This window comes from Epinephelus moara, chromosome 11 (assembly GCF_006386435.1).
Source record: "Epinephelus moara isolate mb chromosome 11, YSFRI_EMoa_1.0, whole genome shotgun sequence".
Classification (NCBI taxonomy): domain Eukaryota; kingdom Metazoa; phylum Chordata; class Actinopteri; order Perciformes; family Serranidae; genus Epinephelus; species Epinephelus moara.
The window spans coordinates 16940103-16966355 of record NC_065516.1 but is presented as its reverse complement, the minus strand read 5'-3'; the positions used below and the strand labels follow the sequence as shown (position 1 = coordinate 16966355).

General features: G+C 41.7%; 1 protein-coding gene across 1 annotated transcript in view; it reads left to right on the top strand.

The window, feature by feature from the left end:
• Positions 1-22281, top strand: part of malrd1 (MAM and LDL receptor class A domain containing 1) — a 99745-nt gene extending 77464 nt beyond the window's left edge. The window contains exons 23-34 of the mRNA XM_050056646.1: positions 1129-1257; positions 1373-1534; positions 4834-4991; positions 6703-6904; positions 7512-7790; positions 10598-10723; positions 13555-13621; positions 17954-18045; positions 18172-18268; positions 18351-18411; positions 21731-21838; positions 21936-22281. Coding sequence (XP_049912603.1) covers positions 1129-1257; positions 1373-1534; positions 4834-4991; positions 6703-6904; positions 7512-7790; positions 10598-10723; positions 13555-13621; positions 17954-18045; positions 18172-18268; positions 18351-18411; positions 21731-21838; positions 21936-22034 — 1580 coding nt within the window. The 3' untranslated portion in view covers positions 22035-22281. The remainder of the gene's footprint in view (positions 1-1128; positions 1258-1372; positions 1535-4833; positions 4992-6702; positions 6905-7511; positions 7791-10597; positions 10724-13554; positions 13622-17953; positions 18046-18171; positions 18269-18350; positions 18412-21730; positions 21839-21935) is intronic.
• Positions 22282-26253: the final 3972 nt, after the last annotated feature.

Sequence of the window (26253 nt, the reverse complement as noted above, 5' to 3'; positions counted from 1 at the left end):
GGTCGTCTTCGGTCAGGAAAATGCGGTCCGAGCCGTGCTCTAGTGTGCTTACCTGTGTGTGTGCGCTTTGTCTGTGTGTGTGCGCTTTGTGTGTGTGTGTGTGTGTGTGTTTGCGTGCGCATCGGGGCGAAACTCCGTCGTGCGCGATACAGAGGACAGAGGAGAATTGTAAACGGCGGTGCGCTGCTGCTAGTTGCATATAGGGGAAATACTGCTCTTTTTGTTAGGAGTTCTTCTGGGTCATCGTGTACAGTTGCTTTGTTTTCAGGACTCTCTCCGGCAGCCATTCTCGCCTCTAAACTCTTCTATGCTCTCACTCTCACCCACTCAAGCGTGCCTGTGGTGTGCAGCGGTGAAATGGGTCCCCGTTGAAACACCTTCCCGCCGCGCACGTTCCGGACGTTGTTTGGGCTATTCACCGATATTGCGGTATATGAAAAATTCATATCATAACGAAAAGAAATATCGGTTTTCGGTACAAACCGGTATACCGCCCAGCCCTACATTAAACCATGAAAACATGTTCCAGTAGAAACCCAAAATACAAGTATGAACCTGAAAACGAGCATAACAGGTCCCCTTTATATGCATACTAAAATTGATTTACAGTTTTTCTTATGATGGTATTAACTGCGTTGAACTCCTGGAAAGAAGTTCATGTCTTTGCTCATTGCAGTCATCATTCAGTGTTTCTGCCTTTGAAGTTTAGAAGAGCACACACATCCACACACACGGACATACTGTAATATAGTTATATGTGTGCTGTCTCTGCTCCACCTGGTCTCTTTTCCTTCCTCTCTGTTCTGTCTCGAACGAGGCGGAGGGGGAGGAGGGACGCTTTGATTTCCCTGACAGGCCTGTGTCTGCTTTTGTTTACTGTCTTCTCCGCCACTCGTGTCCTTTGGTGCAGAGAACAGGAAGTTTTAATAAGACACAGTTGTTCATTGTAGCATTTCCCCCTGATGTTAGATGTGATTCGTCTGAATGGAAAAAGGGAAGATAGTTTCCTGTTTAGTGGGTCGGTCCTATAAAAAGATGAAATAACATTACCCGATGTCGAATATAAACATGAATGATTGTTGTTTCTCCCTCAGATCTGTTCTTATGTTTGTCTGTGTCTGTTTTTAGGTGTTGTGGAGACGGTCAGTTGCCCTGCAGCCACAGACTTTGTGTGTCACAGTGGCCACTGCATTGAGTCCCACCTGGTGTGCGACAACAAGGCAGACTGTGCTGATGAATCTGATGAGATAGACTGCGGTGAGTAGAAATAGGAAATAGGTTTCTTTGGAATTGGGAGTGAATTGGGAGAGCAGAAAAACAACTGTCAGCCCAGATTTATGGCTCCTTCCCTCCATCTTTCTCTCTCTCATAGAGCACATAGTCGGCTTGCCGGGCGCTTGTAATTTCAACAAGGATGAAAACCAGTGGCAAGACACCTGCCACCTTTCTCAGGACTCTGATGATGACTTTGATTGGAGGATTGGTCATCGGAGTGAGACACCTGGTGCTGGACCTCACACTGACCACAGTCCTGGTCAGTACCCGCTCTGCTGCCAACCCTATCTCTGTCTGTTTCAAACTTTTATATCACTGTGGTTTAGGTTTGGTTAGGTTCAGACACAACTTGGTCAGGGAAACATTGTGGTTGGGGTTAAAATTACTATTTTGTTAAAGTTAGGGGACCTTCATCATCATGGTTACAGTAATAACCCCGTGAGCAACGTTAGGGAAGGACTCAGTTAAAGTCACAGTCAAAAACTAAAATGACTTTTAGGAAGTGGGAGACAAACTGCAGTCTCTCCTGGTGAAATTGGACTGGTGAAAAGAAATGAAAATTAAATATAATAAAAACATTATATTAAAAGATATAATAATAATGATGATAATAATAATAATAATAATAAACTACAGTGGTTCCTGAACCTAAACCAAAGTGTTTTTTTCCCCCCTAAATTTAACTACATTACATGAATCTCCCTTCTGGTTTTAATTATAAGTGTCAGCTTTGGAAATATTTTTAATTCATAGGTTTGTGAGTTTTTCTAATCTTTGACCTCCTCATCATGACAGAATGAGCTCCTGTCCTGTTTATGTTTCAAACTCCCAGCATGTGTTTGCTTTCTGTCTTGTTTTTCTAGTGAAAGATTAATAATACTGTCAAAAAAAAAATAAAAATCTCCAAATTAAGAACAAACAACTGCGTCCTCCTGACATCCTCCATGTTTTCAGCTCTCAGGCAGCTCAGTGCAGCGCCTTTCTAATTACAACCTGACAGCTGGGAAATAGGAGCTTCCGACAGGCATGTGAAGGCAGGGTTAATAATACATCCTGATCAATGTCAGCCTGAGTCAAACTGAGCTTAACAGCATCAGACTTGTTGTTTATCTTGTGTACAGTGACGCTGCTGTATCAAAACATGATTTTTGTTACTGATTAATTTGAAATTATTCCTGAAGTATGAATCACCACGTTGGTGCTTAGGTTACACTTTCATTACACTATACAAGGCAGTGTGAACCCTTTGCCAGAATAAAATGTCAGCATTGTGTGTTTCTGCAAGCCACGGATATGCTACATTTGTGCGTTTCAGCCATATGACGTGGTTCAAATTACATGTATATGAGCTGAGTTTCTCATTAGGAGGATGAGGGGATGATGTGACATCCAGACGAGACAGCTGCCAAGCTGCAGACAGCAGCAGACCGCTGTTTGAGACCAAGAAAAGCGGCTTGTAGCGATATGGCTGGTTTGTTTGGGACATTTCCCACTGTGTTTGTAGCAATAAAGTGGGTCATTTTTTGAGTGTTCAGGACTTTTCCAGCCTTGTCAGTTGTGACAAAAGCAGGTATTTTTTAACCACATATTGTGACGTTTCCAGCCATGTTTGTAGCAACAAAAATGGGTATTTTTTACCCAGAGTTTGATACTGAAAACCAGCTGTGTTTATGGCGACAAAAGTAAAAGTGGGTATTTTTAATCGAGAATTTGGGACATTGTCAGCCATGTTTGTTACGACAAAAGTGGGTACTTTTTTTTTAAGATTATTTTTTTGGGCTTTTTGCCTTTTACGGACAGGACAATATGTGAAATGGGGGGAGTGAGAGAGTGGGGAGTGACACGCAGCAAAGGGCCGCAGGCCGCAATCGAACCTACGGCCGCTGCAGCGAGGCATTGCCTCTGTACATGGGGGGCCGGCACTATCCACTACGCTACTGACGCCCCTGAAAAAGCAGGTATTTTTTAACAAGAGTTTAGGACATTTCCAACCTTGTTTGTAGCAACAGAGATTGGTATTTTTTGACAACATTTCGGTACTTTACCAGCTGTGTTTGTAGTGATAAAATAGGTATTTTTCAATGAGAATGTTTGTAGCAACAAAAGTGAGTCCTTTTTAATGAGAGTTTGGGAGTTTTTCAGCCATGTTAGCGGTGACAAAAGTGGGTATTTTTTAACGAGATTTCGAGACTGAACTAGCCCTGAATGTGGCAACAAAAGAGGGTATTTTTTAACAAGAATTTGAGACATTTCAAGTCATGGATAGCCATAAAAGCAGGTATTTTTTAATGAGAGTGACAAAAGATACCATGGTTTCTGCAAACCATGGATATGGTTACATACATTGCCAACATTTATTCTGGCGATTTGGTTACATTTCCATGTGACTTTGTAGTCTGCATTCATGAATAATTGTGCCGTACCTTGGCTGTCAGTATTTCTTCTGTTTGTTGATGCAGCTTCCTTATCCTGGTACATGGGGCTTGAAAAATGACTCTTGATGTTGAGAGGACAACCTTGATAAGCAAAAGATAGCAGCATGAAAATAATGAAAAACCTTATTACAGTTTTGTATAGCCCGGAGTTTATTTGAGGGGAAACTATGTGGCAGTGTACACTACAGTTTGTGTACTTTACAGAGAGAAAAGAAAGCAAAAGACAACAGCAGGTAATTCAGAGCTTGAAAGAGTCACCTCAGTCCATCAACAGTAGTGTTTAATTGTTGTTCGGTTGTACTGGCAGATGTGTTGTGAATCTCAGTGATCTTTTCCTCCAGTATATTTGGAAGAGCAGTATTTTTTATTGTGAACAATGCACTCAGTGAACCAACAGATGCTAGTCTACAGTGTAGCGCTAATGCCTCATCATATTGGCTGTTGGTGAGTCCACACTCACGACTGATTGGTCAATTTAGTTTATTGATCTGAGACATGAATCTGAAGACTGGGCGCCGTGTCATAGAGTGAACTTATGATTTCACCACAGAGCAGATCAATAAATGAGGCCATCTGTAACACACACATGCTCATAAGAGCTGAAGGCCAAGAGGTGCACATGCAGACATCACTTATTAGATTATATTTATGTCTGAACGACGGGGCAACATGTGTGTACACCGCAGTTTTTTTTTTTTTATCTGAATGAATGCGCAGACGTTGTTTTTATTCTTTGAGTCAGAGGACAAGAATCCAGTGTTGTGGGTTGGAGCAGGGTTTGCTGTGCGCTGTGGATTGTGATGGCCCTAAATCTCCTTTAACTCATGTGGAAAACTCCCACTTTGTTCCAGCCTCACACAGATGCCGTCTCATCTCCGAGCCTAGCCGAGCTGAAGAAGCTCTCTGCAGCTTTTGGCTGCAGGCTACAAAATTTCACGACAGCACAAATGCTTTCTTCTGTCCAAATATCATGTATATTGGAACCAACAGGAAAACGTTATTGGATTTCTTGCCCGCAGTAAAGCTGGAATTGAATGGTTGCAGCTTTGTCATTCATCACACTGAAATATTACTCAAACCCCACATAAATGTGAAGTGTTCTGCACTGTGTTTATCTCCAAAGGTGGTGGAGGGAATTTCCTGTACATACACTCAGCCACACAGAGGGAGGGCGACGTTGCCAAGGTGACAACCAGGAGTCCATTTCCAGCCAGTATCGGCCAGTGTCACCTGCGCTTCTGGTTCTACATGCACGGCTCAGACAGGATGGGAACGCTGAAGGTGATTAAATCTGAGCCACATTTCCATAAATAATCCAAAGTCTTTATGTGTTTGTTTGTGTCAGACATCCAGCTTCCAAACATGTTTTCTTTCCTTAATGTCATTTGCTGTAATGATCCGTTACAGTCATCCTGAAGGCTTAATTTGGTTTTGACAGAAATGTCTTTCATATTTTACTGCGCCTCTCGCTACATTACACTCTGCTTACTGTCAATCACCTAATACCCACAGGATGAAATGAAAGTCTCCCTGCCAGGAAATAATCCATCAAAGCATGTCACCTCACAAACGTGATTATCATATCCATCTTTTCATGTCTGGTTTAGGTGTCTTTGTCAGCTAGGTTAATTTCAAGACAACAATAAGCACATTTTAATAAGAAGTCATTTGGTATGATGTGCACTGGAAAAATGCCCAAAACTAAATGTAACCATAAAGTAGATATTTACAAACGTGCTATAACTTATAATGGCATCAGTATTCTACTTTCAGGTGCGGTGTTAAATTAATGAATCTTATGTTAAAGAACAAATGCCCAAGACAGTTGCAATACTGTTTGAAGGATTTATTCATTTGTAAGAGCAGGCTCTGATATATGCTGTTCACTTACACTCCCATATATTACTTAAAGGGTAACTTAAGTATTGTTTTTGTGTCTAAGTGACTAATGGGAACAACAAGTTTTGAAAGTGGTCCAGTATTGAGCGAGAGGGCTGCAGCAGGCAAATGCAGAGGAACAGGCTGCAATGTAACGTTAAAGGGCAATAGTGCACCATCAATGTACGTCCACTGAAAGTGCTTGTTTTTCCACTGACAGACTCAAATTGTTATTGTAAGTGTCAGACAACATTATGGATAAAATCCCTACAGAGATTGACTTTATTTGTTTTGTTAAAGAGAAAGATCATTTTTGTTTAATGAGAACAGCTATCACCAAAATCATCAGACTCCATTTAAATAAACAGCAATTTTGTTATAGTAAAACACACTTCATTCAAAGTAGACAGAAACGAAATATTACTGAAGAAAGCAGTTGTGGTTTGTCTTTCCACTGTTCCATCAATCACCAACTCTGGTTTGGTTCAAATAACCCCTTAATTCACCCAGTTTGATGGGAAAATGTGCTGGCTATATACATGCTAAAATGACTGATTATTTAAATGGAGTCTGGCTGGTTTGGTGCTAGTCGTTTCGGGGGTGTTTCTTGTTAAATAAAAAGCATCTTACTCTTTAAAAAAAGGGTCTGTCTCTCTAGGGATTCTTTCTATAAGTTGTGAGAAACCTATATTAACAATCTGAGCCTGTCTGTGGCAAAAACAAGCACTTTTAGTGGACATAAATTGACAGCGTACAAATGCCCTGAGTGGTTACATTGCAGCCTGATTTGCAACTGCTAGCTCCAGCGCTCTCGCTCAATACTGGACCCAGTTTCAAAAATTGTTGTCTCCATTAGACAACATAGGAAATAAGGTTAAAAATAAGTGTAGTTTGTTCATGGAGTAAGTAGATTTTAATGTCATTATTTGTGACTAAAATCTACCTTTATGTATAAAGTCAAAGTATCTAAAGTTGTTTTGAATGAGAGAAAAAACATTAAGATCAAAATTGATATTCATTTTAAGTTTAATTTTATGTACAAAAAATGAAACTGTAATCTTCAATTTCATTTCGTGTCACCCAAAATATCTATTTTGGTTTTGCACCTCACCAGGTCTACACTGTTGGACCCAGTGGCACCAGTCTGCTGATGTGGGCCACCACTGGAAACCACGCTAACCACTGGACATACGCTAATGTCATCCTGTCCAACCCGGCACCTTTCAGAGTGACCTTCCAGGCAGAGGTGGGAGGAGACATGTGGACAGACATCGCTTTGGACGACATCTCCTACACTGCAGAGTGTATGGTAGAAGGTGAAGTTTTTATGATTTTATTTTTTCCTTTCTGTCTTTCGTCTCTTTCTGCTTTTCCATTCAGTTTCTTGTTTTCCTTGTCCTTTAGCACTGTGCTCATTTTTCAAGGTATTTCCTCCGATTTTACACCTTCTCCCGTTTCCTCTTCTTTCCACATTTTCCGTCCTCTTACATCCGTGCTCCTCTGCTCCGTTTACATATAAATTGTGTGGACCCTTGGGGTGAGTGTAGTGAGTTAATGGAGCCTGTTGCCCTGTAGGTCCATATAAATTCACTGTGGGGACGGGGTCAGCGCCGAGGGATGGCACAGAGGGCAATGGGGGGAAAAAGCAATTACATTTATATTGTGTTGTGTCCTCACTCCCACCCTGCCGTTCTCCTTTTACCCCTGAACTGCTTCCTCAGTCGACTTTCTAAAGAAGACCTTTAACGTACCTCTCTGTCTTTCCACCACTTTCTCTTTGGGTTTCAAAACAATCCTCTGAGATTTGTCATTGGAGAATGCTGTGTAAACTGAAATCCATGAATGGGGATTTAAGGCGTGCTCAGAGCTGTGCACGAATGTGTATTTATATGCATGTATCTTCTCTTTGAAACATCACTTCAGGACCAGTAACTCCCCAGCCTCTGACATGTGATGTGGACCAATACCAGTGTTTGTACGCCTATCAGTGTATCCCAGAGAGTTGGAGGTGTGACGGAGAGCTGGACTGTGCTGACCAGTCCGATGAAGAGTTTTGTCCCACTGTGGTACCTGGCACTCTTCCTCCTCAGGATCGCTGTCCTATTGGATATTACCAGTGTTCAGATGATCTCTGCCTCCCGTCCATACTGCGTTGTGATGGCGTCCCAGACTGCCCTGATGGAGAGGATGAGTACAGCTGCCGTGAGTATATGTGTGTGTCTTCGTCAGGTAGGGTTTTTAAATGGTACCAGTAACCATGTAGTGCTGGGAAAAGAGAAAACGCCTCTCAACAATTATCAGCACTAGTTCAGTGCCTGTTTAAAACATGCTTGTTTGGAATGGACCGATTACTTGGCCTGGGTTACTGCTGCTCAAATGCATACTCCTTTTCTTTTTTGTTTTGTACAATTTGAGAGTTAAAAAAAGCAAAGGAGCATTATGCAAAAGTTTGGGCACCCCAAGACATCTGAGCTTTCAAACAGCTTTTACCAGGGTCTCAAACCTTAATTGGCTTGTTAGCGCTATGACATGTTCACAGTCATCGTTAGGAAAGGCGAGGTGATGGAAATTTCAAAGCTTTATATATACTCTGACTCCTGAAACCTTGTCCTGTTAATCAGCAGCCATGGGCTCCTCTAAACAGCTGCCTAGCACTCTGAAAACTAAAATAACTGATGACCACAAAACTTTCAGAGAGAGCTGCTTGTAGGATTGTTAGGAAGGCAAATCAAACCCCCGTCTGACTGCAAAAGACCTGCAGGAAGATTTATCAGACTCTAGAGTGGAGGTGCACTGTTCTACTGTGCAGTTACAGTAGACCAGTCCTGTGGACTGATGAAGTTAAAATAGAACTATCTGGATGCAATGAGCAAACGTATGTTTTTGGAGAAAAAGGGTTGCAGAATTTCATGAAAAGAACACCTGTCCAACTGTTAGGGAGCGATCACACAGAGATGAAACGCTAGAAACGCGACGCCAGTAAAACCATTGTTTTCTTATGATACGGCGCGTCTGACCGGCGTTCAAGCGTCTTTTTAAACGGGCGTTTTCCGGTGTCTTTTTAGACACGCATTTTTGTAGGCGCTGAAAAGTTTAAAAATGTCCAATTTTTTGAGCGTCAGACGCCAGTAGCTAGCGCGCATTGAATAAGCGCTTCCAGCGTTTGAAGCGCCTTTGAAGCGTCCGCGTCTGTAGCGTCTCATTTCTGTGTGATCACCCCCTTAAACACAGGGTGGATCGATCATTCTTTGGGCTTGTGTTGCAGCCAGTGGCACATGGAACATTTCACAGGTAGAGGGAAGAATGGATTTAGTGGAATTCCAGCAAATTCTGGAAGCAAACATCACAGCATCTGTAAAAAAAAAAAAAAGCTGAAGAGATGAAGATGAAGAGAGGATGGGTTCTACAACAGGACAATGATCCTAAACACACCTTGAAATCCACAATGGACTACCTCAAGAGGAGCAAGCTGAAGGTTTTGCCAAGTCCCCCGACCTAAACATCATTAAAAATCTGTGGATAGACCTCAAACAAATCCCCCATGCAAGAATTGAAAGACTCTTAGCTGGCTACAAAAAGCATTTAGAAACGGTGATACTTGCCAAAGGGGGCGCTGCTAAGCACTGACAATGCAGGGTGCCCAAATTTTGCTTCAGGCCCTTTTACTTTTTTGTTATTTTGAAACTGTAAAAGATTGAAACTAAAAAGTAATCTTGCTTAAAATAATGATGAAATGTGTCATCACTGACTTTCTACCTTTTGGAGATCAGTTCATCTTTCACTTGCTTAATTATTCACAGTAAACAGAACTTTGACCAGGGGGGCCCAAACTTTTGCGTGCCACTGTATCACTGGTCACGTTGCAGATTCAGATTTTACTTGCAAAATATAACAATTAAAATATGACACATTATTTTTCATTAAACTATCTAGAATTATATAAGAATTAAAAACACCACCTTGAATAGATGTTGAATAAAAATAAGTACTTTGCACTGATAGTTTCTCTCTTTCACTCTTCACTTGAGGTAAAAATTTCAATGCAGGATTTTGACTCTGCGGTGTAAACATTTTCTCTATTCATGGTTAATAGTCTTACTTCAGAAAAAAAAAGTTTTAAGTACTTCCTCTACCACTGCCAATAGCCTACCAACATCCCCAGTTAGAGAGTGGGTGAAAAGTAAAGCAAGACGTCCCTCAAATAACCAAATCCATCACTAAATCACACTCAAGTTGCGGCTACTCGCAGTTTGAAACATTGGTGAAACAGACTTAGCTGAGGTATTAATTTCAAAATAGGCGTATTAATCCTGTGTTTTCACACAACCACTGCGGTTATAAAGTAGAGCATGGATTTAATTAGCTAAGGTATTTTGCCAGTGGTAATGTTCTTAGTGTCATAAGTATGTATGGCAAACTTACATAATGAATGTAGGTGAAGACATGCACGACTCTCTGCAGAGCCCTAAAGCCCTGCTTCTGCTGCTGCTGCTGCACACAGTCACTGAACTGTGCCATTGTTTATTTAAAGTTTATTAATATTGAAGGTGTTGCGTGGATGAATGGTTCTCGAGATATGTGAAGGACATACAGACAAAGATTCCTTGCTTTATAGTGAGATGACCACAGCCTTGCTTTTATTTTCATTTTTCAAATAAGCAGTTCGGTAGCAGTTTGTTTTTAAATGTGCTCTTTAAATAAATCAACTTAATGTCATCACTTCCCTGGTTGAGAGCAGCAAGTTTATGTTGTCTGGCAAGAGGACCATTTCTCTAGCCAGGAACCAGTGTGGTTTCTTTGGAGGTAAAAGTGCTGTGAGCTATTGTGAGTAATTTGCAGCATGTGCACATAGGAAATATAAATAAACAGTCTTTGTATGTAAAGGATCAGATGGTCAGTTCTGAGTAACATTTGTGGTACACTCATAATGATCTGTGAATACACCTTTCAAACACCCCTCTACATATTTGACAGATTTCCCTGTTTCTGCCTCTCATTTTTTCCACCAGCTCTGCTGCAGTGTGAGCTGGGAGAACTGGTGTGTGAAAGTTCGCCTGCTTGTATCCCACTTCAGAAGCGCTGTGATCACTCTGCAGACTGTCTGCCTTTTCACTCTGATGAATCCAGCTGTGATGGTAACATGTTCCTACATATCTCCCCCTTTAAAGTTTTTTGCCATTAAGCTGGGGTAGGCAGTTTTCTGTAAAAGGTAAAAAGGCCAGAATGTGAAAATACACCCTCTTCCTGCAGCTCTCCCCTCTCTGTCCTAAGCCCTCCCACCAGATGAGCACTGTCATGATTGTGAAACCGATGCTGTTATAGCCACAATGACGTCATTTCATTAGCTGGAGGCAAAACATGACCCGCCACCACAGGGCTGTAGGCTACATAGGAGTCTTAAAATGTTGTCTTGTTGTGTTATTGGGAGCCGGAATAGAAGGAGTCATGGCTCAAAACTTAAATTTTATCACATACCAGCTGCCACTGCCCGTCAACAGGCTCAAAACTTAAATTTTATCACATACCAGCTGCCACTGCCCGTCAACAAAAACCAAGACAACTATGTTTAAATGCGATAAGACAAATGCGATAAGACAAAAGGACTGGATGGAGGCGATCATCAAAAATGCTTGTATGTGCAGCGCACACTTCATATCAGGTTAGGGAAATGTATTTGCTGTTATAGGGATGAATAACGTTATGTGTATTAAGGGTTATCATGTCCACCTCATCAGAAATTGGGGAGGTATTAAGAGGAATATTGGATTTCTAACGCTAACTTTTTAGCACATTAGCTAACGTTAGCTTCGATAGTAAAACAAACTGGAGGAAACTGTTTTAGTGTCATCCTCCTTTGTAAGATTGACATAGTAATCAACCACAAAGCTTCCTGTGACATCATCCATCCACTGAGTGAGAGCATACGGGTCGGCCAGTCTGGTCCCGTTGGTCAGTGTTTACTTTTTCAAGTAACACTCACGATCCCGGAGAGTGAATGACTTGACATAGTGTGTTCTGAAATTCAATCTGACGCTTTACACTCAAATGAGAGCCCTTATGGTCAAAGAAACGGAGCGTTATATTCCTACATGAATTAACAAAGGTTAAGTTGATCACACATTCACTCCGCTCGGCGCTCTGCTGCTCCGTCTCCCCAGACAGAGTGCCTAGAGTGCTCTCTGCCACTCTGAGAGTGCGGTGCTCTGAATAACTAAACAGTACATTCAGACAGCGCTCCAAATTTACAAATGGTCCAGTTTGTGCCAGAGTGCGCTCTGGGACTTGAAATGAGTATCTCTGAATGCACCACTCGCATCATCTTCCTCCATTGTCTCAACAAAACTTATTAGCTAGCGCTAGCTAATATCTGTGGAGAGTTGATCTGCCTCCAGCTAAGCCCCGCCTACCATAAACATCACACTGTGTACTAACAGTAAAAGGGTCTATACAGCAGCACCTCTATGAGAATTACCTTCTTGCATTCTTTGCAAACTCGTTGGCCTGTAAAGCCCTTTAAGATGACACAGTGATTCGAGGCTCAAGCTAGCTATATAACCATGAACTTGAATTTACCGCCGCTGTAAGTCTTTGGGTCTAGTTAGCAGAAGGCAAAACTATAAGCAGCATTTTCACTGGTCCTCTGAAATACTTTGCCGATATTGACCTGCCTTTTACTTTGTTTATTGTCAGACTCTCTATGAGATTCCTTTTTTTGATAAACTCGTCTTCCTATGCAGTGTTGGCAGTTGTTGCTAATGCTGGAGGGGCAACTTTTTTTCACTGCATCATACTTTCACCTTCTAAAGGGACATGTACACGCATCTGCATTTGTAGATCAGCCAATAGAAACGCCCTGTCTCAGTGTCTAGCCCATTTCCTGTCATGGGCTAGATCTCCAAAGTCTGAAAACAGAGCCAAGAGGACGTGCAGAAGTCTAGTGTTCTCTCAGACCACTTCAGATTTTACTGTGGGATTTTTGCCCAATGATGCCAAGAACTGCAAGCCCCAGCTGTCACGTGGTTCATTTTATGAATCCTGGACCTTGAAGCTCAGACACGTCACAAGAGACTCGCTGGTTTTAGAGATGATGTCCTTGATGTCCATCTGTGCGTTTCACCTTTGCTCATATAGTTTATGTAGTTTCCACTGTATTTTCCTTTAAATGCTGTGATGTATTGTGACATTTAGTTTAAATATGGCTCTTCCTGACAGCAAAGATGTCTTCAAGCTGGGTGATTCCCTGACTTTCCCCCATCTGTTGATTTGCAAAAATCAAGATTATTAAAAATGCACAGATTTACCTGTTAAATTTAAGACATACCTTTCGTCTTTTCTCTGTATCATACTCTCATGAGTCACCAGTCAGTTTTGACTCAAGCGTTGCCAAAACTTAGTTCATGTCTGCTCATTTCAGGCCTTAGCATTGACTCCCGGGACATTTTCAAGTCTGGCTGTTTAGTCTTCAAAGCACACCTCAACGGTTACTGCAAGCTGCCAAAATCCATTAAAACCTCTGCCTTCCTGCGTTTTCAGGAATAAGACCAAACCTCACATTTAGCCTGCATTCACTGCCAAGCCAAAGCTACTTTATCAAGGCTGAACAGCACTTCAGGGTTTCAGACATGAGTTTTATTTAAAGGCAACACTGATAACCCCCACACAACCTGTGGAGGGAGGAATATGCCGCATCAGATATAAAGGTTAGAATAAGAAAGAAGCTGGTTTAATGTACATGGTGACACTCTCTGCAGAGGTCAATGGATGATGCTTAACAGTGCACCGTTTCCCCTGGCAGCATAATTCACGGATTCATGTTTTGATGTCAAAGCAACATGTTTTCTGTCAGGAGAGGAGACATGGATGACGGCTGATGACGGAGAAAGAACGCAGAGGAAAAGCTTTGAAGATTTTATTTTTTGCCATGATCTTTAACAGTGACAGTAAGTTTCTTTCATGTGATTTGCAGTTTGTCCTCAACTGTATTGCCTGGATCGTGGCTCATGCCATGTGGGGAAACACGGGCCCGTTTGCATGTAAGTTGAACTTCACCCTCACACGGATAAACACACACACACAGCCACACACTCTGTCACACTCATGAACACGCACAAACAAAGATAAGTATCATGTCTTTTCTCTCCACTCCTCCTCCCATCCTTTATCTCTCTTTGTGAGACTTAAAACATGGAAATCCCATCAGTCTTGTTTCTTTCCTTGGAAAAGACACGCTCCACGAAGCATGTGGGAATCTGCTTATCCCCTGCAGCTTAACCAGGGTGGTTCTGCCTTCATTTATCCACCAGCACAGTGTTTCCAGGGAATCTCTGATGGATTCGCCTGGTCAATATTTAAACATGGCCCCCGCTACCAATGGTCTTAGTGGGTAGACCACAAAAGAAAACTCCAGACAGACACTGCGATCACTCTGTTGAAGGATTTTTAGGCAGCTTATGAATCTAGTCGTCTGCATCAGCACTTTGGAATGTATGCAATGAGATAATTCATTATAGAAGTAAAAATGCAATTATGAGACTTTCTGCTGGATCTGCTAACGTCATTATTCACCACTGAATCGTCTCCAAAAGATCCGTGTTTCTCCATCTTCGTGTCAGAAGGTTGCTTTTTCCACAGAGTGGATGCGAATTTTGCAGCAATTCACATAACAAACTGCACGCTGTGTCGACAATGCAATCACTGTGTTGTGTTATTGGAAATGCAATCCCACTGACAATGCTGGAACAAGGAAACACTTTTAAAGACCAGCTGAAATTGAATTGCGTGTTTTTCTTCTTCTTTAGCAATCATGCCCTGCACTCCTGTTTGAGAAAAAATTACCAAAGGCGAGAATGTACACTCCATAGTTATTTGGCTGTCTATACAGCTAATCAACACATCACCTCCTTGATTTCCTGCAATTTAGCTTCAACATGTGACACGGAGGTTAGCATTGTCGCCTCATAGCAAGAGGGTTCCTTGGGTGGGGGAGCCCTTCTGTGTGGACCTTGCATTTTCTCCAAGCACTCCGGCTTCCTCCCACAGTCCAATGAAATGAATTTCAGGTTAATTGGTGACTCTAAATTGTCCGTAGGTGTGAATGTGAGCGTGAATGGTTGTCTGTCTCTATGTGTCAGCCCTGTGATAGTCTGGCAACCTGTCCAGGGTGTACCACGCCCCTTGCGACCCCCAACAGGATAAGTGGTTACGGAAATGAATGAATGAGAAGCGAAGTTGCTCTACTTATAACAGGTGAATAGTCAGTTAGCTGCTCAGCTGCAGCACATTAAACAGCATGTAGACATACCTGCCAAAATCACTTTGGGCAGTTAGATGCTGGCATGGGTCTTACTTGTCAATACAACAGCTAACAACACACTTGCTACGTCTGAAACGGCATACTGTGCACTACATACCCAATATATGCACTATCATTCAACACACTTTTGTGTTAATAAACAGTAGTATGTATGTTTTCGGATGCATTGCGCTGTAATTACTACGTCACTTCCTGAGAGACTCCTTGCCAGTTGGAGACATATAAGTATGGTAACCCATGCCAATCTATGTAATGTAATGCATGCAAGGTGTAAAGGGAATCTTAGTCGCTGTCCGTTATGCCAGCATAGTGTGCAGTGTTACTGTAATATTTCACTAGGAGTTGTTTACAATTCACGTACTTTTGGTTTCATTCTCAGGTTTCAGACATACTGAAAAATCTCACACACTGTTTTAGTGCACTAACTAGCATATTAGTATGGAATTTCAGACGCAGCCACTGTCTGCCCGTGGCTTGTAAGCTACAAGTTTACTTACTCTGTCTCTTATTTCCGTGCTGCCGCAGCTGTCAATCAGACACTGACATTTGTGTCTGAATGCAGAAAGGTGGACTGGTGATTTCAGCTGGACTTTAAAAGTTGTGTCTCTGCAACATGAAGATATTTTTCTGCTCCCTCGCTCTCATTGTCCCATTCAGCCTCCTTCTGTTTGATTCCCCTTTTTATCCATCCCACTGTCCGACATTCCCCACTGCAGGGCCGCCACCACTGCCTCCTCTCATTATGTAACGGGACTTTACCGCTGTCAGTCACTGCACAGTGTGGTATGGAGCCCCTGTAGCTGTTCCAGCATTGATAACAGCCCTGCTGTAGCAGAACCCGAGGCCAGCATTGGAGGGCACCTCTGGCTCAGTATTTGCATCACGTTCCCCCACTCTGCTGAGCAGGATCCACCTGGGAACCAAGCCAGGGACGTCCCACTGCCATGGCCAGACCGTCACACAATATGTACCCTGAACCCCTCTGAATGATAATGACACAGTCTGGCTTTGCTGAGAGCTGTGTGTTTCGCATTAGAAGCTCAGTGTTGCGCAGAAATCAGGCTGATACTGAACAGATGTTGACTTGGAGTAGAGTCTTCATTTGGGAGAAGAGGAACTTAGTTTCTTTCCCAGAGATGCAGCTCACCAGACGGGCCAGACTATTTGCTGTTAGTGTGTGTTTCCATGCGGGATGTCCAGCAGATAAATCTTGCACCATTTGTCAAGATAGCATTTGTTTTGCTTTTTAAAAGGTGTGAGAGAATACGTGTGCATGTGTACTGGATAATAACGATTGTGATTTATGTTCTTTATCTATTTTAGTGTTTTATTCTGCTTCGCTTTTATTGTTTTACTCACATTTAAGATAAGGGTAAGGTCAGTTTTACTCTACATTTTTCTTATTGTCAACAAATCCCATTAAAAGATCAAAACCAACAGTACATCAGTAAAATGATTTCCAACCAGGGGCACCCAGAGAGCACCGCAGGAGTTACGCGAGAAGCTTATGAAGTAGCTCAGCTCATTTAAAAGAAACAGAGGTTATTATTTGGATAAAAAAAAAACTACAGACGTAACCACATATTTATGGGGAATTAATACGATTTTATTGATACCAATGCCATTAGCGATTCAGCTTTTCTGTGTGTGGGAAAAAAAGAAGGCTTACACACATTTTCAATGTCAACACAACTGTTTTATTATTTCATAAAGAAAAATCTGCTTAGTCTGCTTGTGTTGGGTTAATGTTACTATAATACAATACTCTCCTTAGTAACAGACGTGCTGCTTGATAGGAAAGCAGTGGTGTTCGTGCAACGTCAAATACATGACATTCCTGAAATTTAAGCCCTTGTTGCCAAAAAAGAGGTTTCAGCATATTGTTGGTGTTTCCATCCGTATTTGTTACACCCCTATTATTTTACAGGCATTACAAGCAGCGCCATTGTAATCTTTATTTTTGTGAAATGAAGCCACACTTTGGACTGTTCTTCCTCTCCACTTTGACTCCTTTCGTTTCCAGAGTTTGACATCATTGTTTTGCAATCCACATCTGTCATGTCACATGCTGGCATCTATAAAGGGAACTGATAACCTCAGAAGCACATGATTTTGATGAATCTGACAATTTGGGAGCTGGTTCTCAACTGCAACCAGTTTTAGATTCCCATACCTACGTGTTTATGTTATGTCTTTTTCACAGGACTCACCAGCCAGAGTCAGTTTTAACATGTTAACATCATGCGCTGTAATTCATGCTGTGTTCACACAACAAATGACACAGCAACAGCGAGACAAGCTACACTGTCAGTTGCCCTTGAAGTGTTGCACAAATGCTTGTTGACGTAATTGCGTCGTCTTGGGCTTGTGTGTGTCTGCTACTTGCTACAAAGCACCTCAACTGGACATCATCTAAAATTTGTATTTGGTCATAGAGATGTCTGTGCTTTTGATCAATATCTGAGCCTCATTTTAAAATCACATTTCACCGCCTCATTGCATCCCTGTGTGCACCACGATACACAAAAAGCTAGCATAGCATCAGCTAAATACGCTTAATGTTTCTGTACCACAGCAAGAAACAAAGAGATGTGATTGAGTGAAGCTTAACTGCATCATTGGAGCACTAAGAAGTTGAGGCCAGCACAAATATGATTTGTAGCATGTCACACCTGACCGCAGCCACAAGTGTCGGCTGTCAGTTTTGTAGCTTTACGTCCATGGCTTACATTGAAGATGACTTGTAGCCTGTTGCTGTGTGCTCATAGTGTGAACACAGCAGTAGAGTGTGTGAAAAGGGGAGAGCAAAGAGCCCAGTTAGCTAAAAATAGTGGATGAATGATAAAATAGCTAAAAGTTATGGGTCAGCTTCTGCCAATCCAAATTGGTAGAAGGAATGTAAACTTGACCTAACCTACTTTAAGAAAGACTTAAAAACTTGCATGAAAGGTGACACACTAGGCTTTATTGATTCCTCCATTAGGACATTTTGATCTATGTGTCCTTGCATCAGCATCATAACTTTGTACTATTTCTTGGTACCTGATTGCAGGTGTCATCCAGGATGGACAGGTAACCGCTGCCATGTGAAGGAGAAACCATCTCCCACCACTGTGACACCCAAACCTGAGGACACACAGCTGGGTAGAAATGCTCCTCCCCGCTCTATTAAACTGTCCCACCTTAATTTATATACTGTATCCTTGCATACCCAGCTAATGTCTGCAGTTTATTAAAACGTTCTCTTCAATGTACCTCCCTCTTGTTTAGACGCTGTGTATGTTGGCATCGCCATCGGGCTGCTTCTGCTTGTGGCTGGAGTGGCTTTCTGCACTCTGGCTTTCTGCAAGAAAAAATGCTTCTTAATGTGAGTTTTGGCTACAATTACTACTGCATTTTGCTGGTGATGATGTTAATGATAAGTGCGTTTTTATTTGCTGGCTCCACAGAAAGCCTGACTCGATGGACTACGGAGTGATGGATAACCCAGCCTTTGACTGGAGACCAGAGGTCAGCGCACAGAAATGTCCAATCAATCATCAGCAAATTATGTTCGGGCAACATTTGGTTTCTCAGCAATACAAATCTCATTTTTCTACCATTCGCCGCACATTAATTCAATAAGTGGAGCTAACATTTGTGGAGGTCAGACGGTGATCGCTGAGCCTTTCTGCTAGATCACATTTTTGATTTAGGATTATTGATTTTTTTGGTTTATGTGGATATTTAGGCTTCTGTGTGTGACTTATACACACACACTGTGGTGCATATACAGCAGACAGACACAATGACTGAACCATATAATCTGATCATGTCCAACGCCACCAGCTGAACACTAAAAATAACCAGTTTAATTAACAGCTTTCTGATACAGTCTTACAAAGGTGTAATGTGATAAGAGGCTTTAGAAGTTTCGAGGCTTCCTGACTGGATTATATGACACAGGTGCAGTAGTGGAAGAAGTTCTTGCATCCTTAATCTTACTAAAAGTACTAGTACAACTGTATAACAAGACTTAATTGCCAGTAAAACTCCTGCATTCAAAGTAAAGGTAAAAAAATACAGTATTATCAGCAAACTTTACTTAAACTATTTGAAAAAAGTACTCGTTCTGCAGAATAATGTCCCCTGTGACTGATATATTATTATAAATTATAATATTAGATTGTTAATGTTGATGGATTGGAATGGCTCAGGTCTCCTCCAAAGGGTCACATGATAGATCTGAGGGTACCTGAGATGATTATTGATGAGCGGAAAGTGTCCCCATGGGTCCTTAAAATCATTGCAAGTTTGTGGACTGGAGGGAAAAATATCAAGGCCTTGAAAGATCACTGAAAGACACTCACAGTTGTGTTCTTTTTTCATGCGCCACCTGCTTCGAGAAAATTCGTGAATGAATGATTTAAGTCAAATGATGCAGGTTAGACAGCAGCAAGCAGGCGAGAAAGCTAACATTAACGCCATGTTTACACTGAACAAGGAAGTGCCCCCAAATGTTATTTGTCACCTGGCCATTCACACCAGAAGCACTTCACCTGGCGCCACTCAACGATTTTGCTTCTCTGCTCTTTTCCAATTACACAAAGAACTCTCTCGCTCTCTGTTTAGACACAACTGACAAATATGTGGAAGCATAAGGTGCATATTTTATCATTTATCAGGATCAGATCATTTATATCATGTCGTATATATTTCTTATACCACTCATAAGAGATTATCAGTGTGTTTTTTTTGCTTGGGGCTCATTGAAAAAATAAACCAGATACAGAAATGAGTGCTGCAGATCGTGAGTCGGCCGCAAAGCTCACGACTGAGTTGTGTCCATTATGAACAGCCCTACTGGTTGCAAATTTGCGAATCCTAGGATAGCAAAGGAATGGCCCGTCCTACGCTCCCTATGATTGGCTAGTACTTGTACCCTTTGTTTGTTGAATTGGTTAGGTTTAGGCAAGAGGAATGGGATTGGTTAGGGTAAGAATGTCAGGGTAAACCAATCAGAGGCAGAGTAAGGCAGGTCATTCCTTCTCTATCCTAGGACCACTGGTTAACATGGGCACCGAAAGAATGATGGGCTAGTAGTGTGTAGTTGCAGTAGCTTCTGTGTCTAATGTGAACCCAACATAAGTGAACCTTAAGCTATGCCTGGAAAATGTAAATTACAGGACTCGTGGCTCACCAAAGACATTTACTAATGTTTAAAAAAGTCTCTGTGTCTATCTCTGAACGTACACAGTATATTATATTGTTTTGCTGTGCTGTGTCAGAGAGGGCAAGAGGCAATATTTAAAATACAAAAGTAATGCACCCCAAGAATTATAATGAGGCACTGATCACTGGCAGTAGACTTGATTGTAGAAAACAAGTGTCACACACCCTGGCTCCTTATTATTTCTTTTATTTTGATGACGTTTCAGCCTTTGGGCCTACTTCAAGATCAACCAACATGCAATCAAGAGAGGGCAAGAGATCACACAGTCTGCGATCACTGTGACACAGCACAATTAAGAAGTGTTCACACATCCAAGCCTCCCTCTCTTTTTAATTGTTGTCTGAGAGCTTCTGTAGAGCCTGCTAGTTCTCCTAAAAATCTCAGTGTTGTAGCGGTAATTAACCTTGATCCATGTCTCAAACTACGCTGTTCTTGAGAAGTCCTTGAATATGATGTTTATGTCGGCTGAAAACACTCTTTGTTGCTGAACTCACTTGAAACACGTCCAATCTCTGTGGACTTTTGCTGGTCACTATTTGGTGCTTCTGGCTCAACTGGCCAGAAGCACGAAAGGATTGACCCTGTGTAACCCAATAAAAGTTCATGTTACAATTTACCCTGCATTAGGTTGTGCCCTGCACTCCCCTACCCCTATTAACTACAGCATATAATATTTAGTGGAGTAAAAAATGCAGCATTTCCCTTTGAATTTTCTTGGACTAGAACTATAAAGCACCATTAATTAAAAATATTAAGGTAAAGTACAAGTTTCTCAAAATTAAACTTAAGTACACTACTTGAGTAAATGTAGTTAGTGTCCATCATATCACAGGTGTAGCTGTTATTGTGTCCACCCACTGAATGCTTTGTGTCTCTTCCTGCTGTCACTGAAAAGATCCCATCACTGGAGACGATGCAATCACAGCGACTCCTTTGGATAATGGCTCTCGTGTGTGTGCGTTTAAGAGTGTGTGTGTGTGTGTGTGTGTGTGTGTGTGTGTGTGTGTGTGTGTGTGTGTGTGATGCTAAACTTCATGTGGGTGTGCAGCGAGTGTCATATAGTTATCCACATGAGAGTGATATTGAGAGCCACACGTCATGACTCTGATGGTGGAGATTATCAGGGATGTAATGGTGCTGTGTGAGTGTGTGTGTGTGTGTGTGTGATGCAGTAGCCTCATGATAATGTTCATATTATCTTCAGAGATAACAACACGCATAATATTTCCTCTGCAGATTACACTCCCATTATATATGATGCATACAAACATCACATAATAATGTGTTTCAGTATATTCTATATGTGGGTATGTCTGTACATGCTTGTTTTCATGTGGCTGCCAATGAGGACGCAGCTATAAATAGAGAGGTGTAGGTGTGAACTAGTATCTCTAAAACACAGACGGATCTGCTTCAGCACTTGTTTAACGGAGCAGTGGCAACACTGCGTGATCATTCCACCTCTGGAAGATGATGAAATGTTTTATAGAGGTTAGAGGTGTAATTATGGACGCATAACGGGTCAATTTGCTTTTAATTGCGCCTGCATTTCATGTGCTCTCGCACATTAAGGCTCATCTCATTTTAAGCCAGTGTACATGATTGTCTTTCCCACAGCTCCCGTCCTTGCATGAGAGGCCAGGCTGTTGTCCCGGAGTTAACCCCAGCAGGAGTGATGGTCCGGGGCTTTCCATCAGTGTCTACCCCTGGAGGAGGGAGGTGGAGGTAAGGTGTCTCTGCTCAGCCTTTTGGGCTTTACCCCAATTATCTGTGCAGAAGTCAGTGACTTGATGTACTGTATGTCTCTTTGTGTCCACGGCAGGGTTCGTCCTGGAAAGATGCCAAGCTGTCCTTCGCCAACCCGCTGTACAATTACCCCCCTGATGCTAATAGCGCTGACTACAAAAGCTCTGAAGCATAAAGACAATGGACTTTATATATTGACACTGCAGTAGATCTGGGTCAAACAGTGTGTGCTCATACTTGATGAGGTTGTCTCGACCTGCTGAGGTGCCAAGTGGTGGTGGGGAGGGACACAATGCAATGAGTGGAAAAAAGTTTGGTAAATTTGCATGAAGGAATTTTAATGTCAGTTCTGATACACTGCTTCCAACGATGTGATACCCCCACACATCTGGCACTACGTGTAAAAATAAAAGCTAAAAGTTCTGCACACTAACTCGAGTGTTGAGTTTAAGACTTTAACAAATTGTGTCCATATAAATACCAATAAATATAGTTTTAAAAACACTTAAAGAGGTGAATAGTGATGCAGATTTGTCTGCAGGTGCTGTGCACTTTAAAACTCTCCTCAATAACTGCAATGCAGGTTTTATAGAAGGTAAAACCTTAAAGCAATAGTTCACATTTTTATAGATAACACTATCACATCTGTACAGTAAATATGAAGCTACAGCCACAAGTCAGTTAACTTAGCCTTAGACATCTTGTGTCTTTAATCTGTACGAAAACCTAAGTGTTAAACGGTACTATATCATTGTTCCAATGGCCCAAAATTCTGAAGCCTCATTAGGCCAAAAGAAGTCCCACTGGACCAAAAGCCCATATTTTGGACAGCCCGTTACCCCAAAAACAAACGCCAATCCCGTTTCTCTGAAAAAACACGCTCCCCGCAGCTCGTGTCAGTTTCCTGGTAACGCTTGAGCCACCTTTCCGGGATGTTTTTTCCGACCCTTTGCGCCGTTTCAGCCACGAACCCTGGTGTTTTTCATTGACCACTGCCTGCTTCTCCGGCAACTTCTGTGCCACCAAACGTGGGTGTTTCAAGCCAAATCATTGTGTTTCCTCAACATAACCAAGTGGTTTTTGTGCCTAAACTTAATCACACCCTCACCACAGCCCTGACAAATGCAACAATGCGAACATTTTTTCTGGTGATTGGGTTGACTAACTGCAGAGAGTGTGTAATTCCAGAGAAATGGGGCGAACAGTGTTTTTGGAGCAATGGATGTTGTTTCGGGGATAACGGGCTGTCAGAGAAATGGACCGTCGCTCCAATGGGACAGTTTTTGGACTAAAGGGTCGTAGGAATTTTGGACCATTAAGACAATGTGCAGTCCCCGTAAAAACAAGTTTCATTTCTTGGCCAGAAGCAGTAACTTGCTGTTTCCCAGTTTTTCCAGTGTCTCCAGTCTCTATTAAGCTAAGCTAATCAGATACAAGCTGGAACTGTATACATTACAGACATTTATGATTTCATGTCTCGAACTTTTCATCTACTTCTTGTCATGAGAGAGAATAAGCCATGTCAAATGTTTACTTTAAATAGTCAAAGATATTGGGGAGACAGTAAATTAACTTTCCCCTTTCTCAGAAGAATTTTTAATATTTAGCAGTAAACAAGTCAAAATGGGCATTAGAACAAATTAAAAAAGAAAGTTTGGGCCATTTTGTACACTTAATAGAGCCAGTGTAGCAGTTTGTCAGTCCTCTAACTTGGAATGGTTGTAAGTGCCTTGTGCATGGTGATTAAAGGTTTTCTTTAGTGCTGGCAAAAGCAGAAAACATCCAGTTCATTGCAACTGAAAGAGTCCACTGAACACACAGAGCTTCCAAATGGAGTCCTGACTTCATTAGCGATCCTTTTCAATCCCCACAAGTGCAAATAAAATAGTTTGCCCATGTTTTATTTGCAAATTAAAATCCATTACAAGTCAGCGTCCTGGAGCTGCTTTGTATGTGGTGTGAAATGACTCTCAAAGTCTCTGTATCAACCAGCGCAGAGCAGATGGATCATAAAAAGCACAGTTAAACCAGTCTGTTATAAATTTGACGAGTGTTAAGTCATGGCTCTTCTCAGCTGTGTCCCATCAGACGTGCCATCATTAATGGCCTTCTCATATTTGACACTTGACCTGATGATTTCAACAAGTTTAGGCAATGTTGTAAATGGTTAGATATGTTAAAGGGACAGTTCAACCCAAAATCAAAGATACATATTTCCCTTTTACCTGTAGTGCTATTTATCAGTCTAGATTGTTTTGGTGTGAGTTGCAGAGTGTTGGAGATATCAGCCGTAGGGATGTCTGCCTTCTCTCTAGTACAATGGAACAAGATGGCACTCAGCTTGTGGTGAACCCCCCCCGCAAAACATTAGAAAAACTCAACAGCAATGTCTCCTTCCAAAAAACCTGCACCAATCCCACTCGCTATGAGAGCCAATCTGCTCCACCCGACCAGCAAACTCCCAAACTGGAGCTGAAAGTTTCTGGTGAAGACCGTTGCTACGTTACCAAGGCTTCTTGCTGTTGGCCATATTGTATGTCAAAGTACAAACACAGGTAGACAGCAAGTACTCACCCATCTTTTAAGAGGTTACATCAAGTATGATCTCTAGCGCACAGCTGATAAACTATGTGGTTTGTTTACATAAGCGCACAGCTGTCAGTGGTTTGTTTACATGACCTTACAGAAGTGCAGGTTTAATGGATTTGATTCGGACAGAGAGATGCTTGCCTGCTGTTAGACATGGTCATGACATCACCTACATATTCTCAGTAGGAAATATTTTTACTGGACACTATGACCGGAGTGATTTAAATATGCTGGACGGATAAAGGAAAGCCTGAGCACAGCAGCGCAAGAGGGACAAAGAGAAGGGAAGAGAAGGTGGAAGGTAAACGATTGCACAACTTAGTCAGTACGCTGCTGTTAAGTGATGACCTGCCTGCCTGAAACCTGCGATATTTTCTAACAAGCTTAACCGACCCACGGGTTAACCCTCGCATCACTAGCAGATGGACAATAGTTCCTACATGAAGCTGCTCATAACAAGGTCTGTGGATTATCTTGAGTAACCAGGTCATGATTTCTGGAAAGAGACATTGCTGTTACAGTTTGGTGCTTTGTCCCCACAAGCCGAGTGCCATCTAGTTCCATTAAATTCAAAAGAAGGCAGACATCTCTATGGCTGATATCTCCAACACTCAGCAGCTCACATCAAAACCTCCTGGACTGATAAATAGCACTATAGGTAGGAGGCAAATTATCTATTTTTGACTTGAGGTGCACTGTCCCTTTAAATAGAGCATCAGTTCACATCAGCAACTTCCTCTCAGCCTCAACAAAAGTACTGATAATATTTCAGGTTAAGATTAATTTGACGGAATGGTTCAACACTCCAGGAAATACGCATATTAATTTTCTTGCCAAGCTTTAGATTAGAGGATTGATATTACTCACGTATCTATTTGTTACATATGAAGCTAAACAGCCCGCAGCCACTTAGCTTAGCATAAAAACTGGAAACAGAGGGAAACAGCTAGCCTGACTCTGTCCAAAGAAAACTTTTTATTTTTCCAAACAGTCACAAGAGTGGTATCGATCTTGTCATCTAATTCTTGGCAGAAAGCGAATAAATGCATTTCTCAAAAAGTCTAACCATTCCTTCAAAATCATGTCGGGGCAATACAATTATAGGATGTTGCTGCATAAATAATGTCTTCAATATTTCATCTTCTGTTGTTGTTCCTAATTGGATTTTTAAGACATTTTGCTTTGTCAACGTAATACGCTGATATCTTAGACTACGTGTACTGAATTCTAATGAAACCAGTACAAACTTGATGTGATTAACATTTTATCCCGAACAATGAACCCAACACTGCAAAGGACGTCTGCAAACTGAAAGCTCCAAAAAAAATAGTTCATTTCTCTTTTCTTTAAAGGCTTCAAAAGAAAAGAGAAATAAACTATTTATTCAGAGCCTATGGTGTGCAGACCGTCTGTGTGACCTGCAGTGAAGTGTTCTTGAGTATTTTCACCTGGATGTGCACACACTTGGTCCCTCTTCCCAATATTACAATACCCAATACTAACTTTGTTTCACTTTTTCCACCTCTATATTCCAATATTTATAAAAAAAAAAGTACTGAGCACTAAAAACCAGGGCTTGCAGAACTACTGAGTCATTTGCAATCAACTTGCCCTTAATTATTCACAAGGTCCTTTTCACAGAAGACTTTCTGACACGTCACAGTAGTAAAAGCACAGGCGTAAACAATAAAGTTAATGACAGCTGGACTAGAAAGGAGACTTGGTTATTGGTAGTAGTACCACCTGTGCTTTGCCTATTAAGATACTTAACTTCAAAATGGCTGCTGTGAAAAAGACTTATGGGA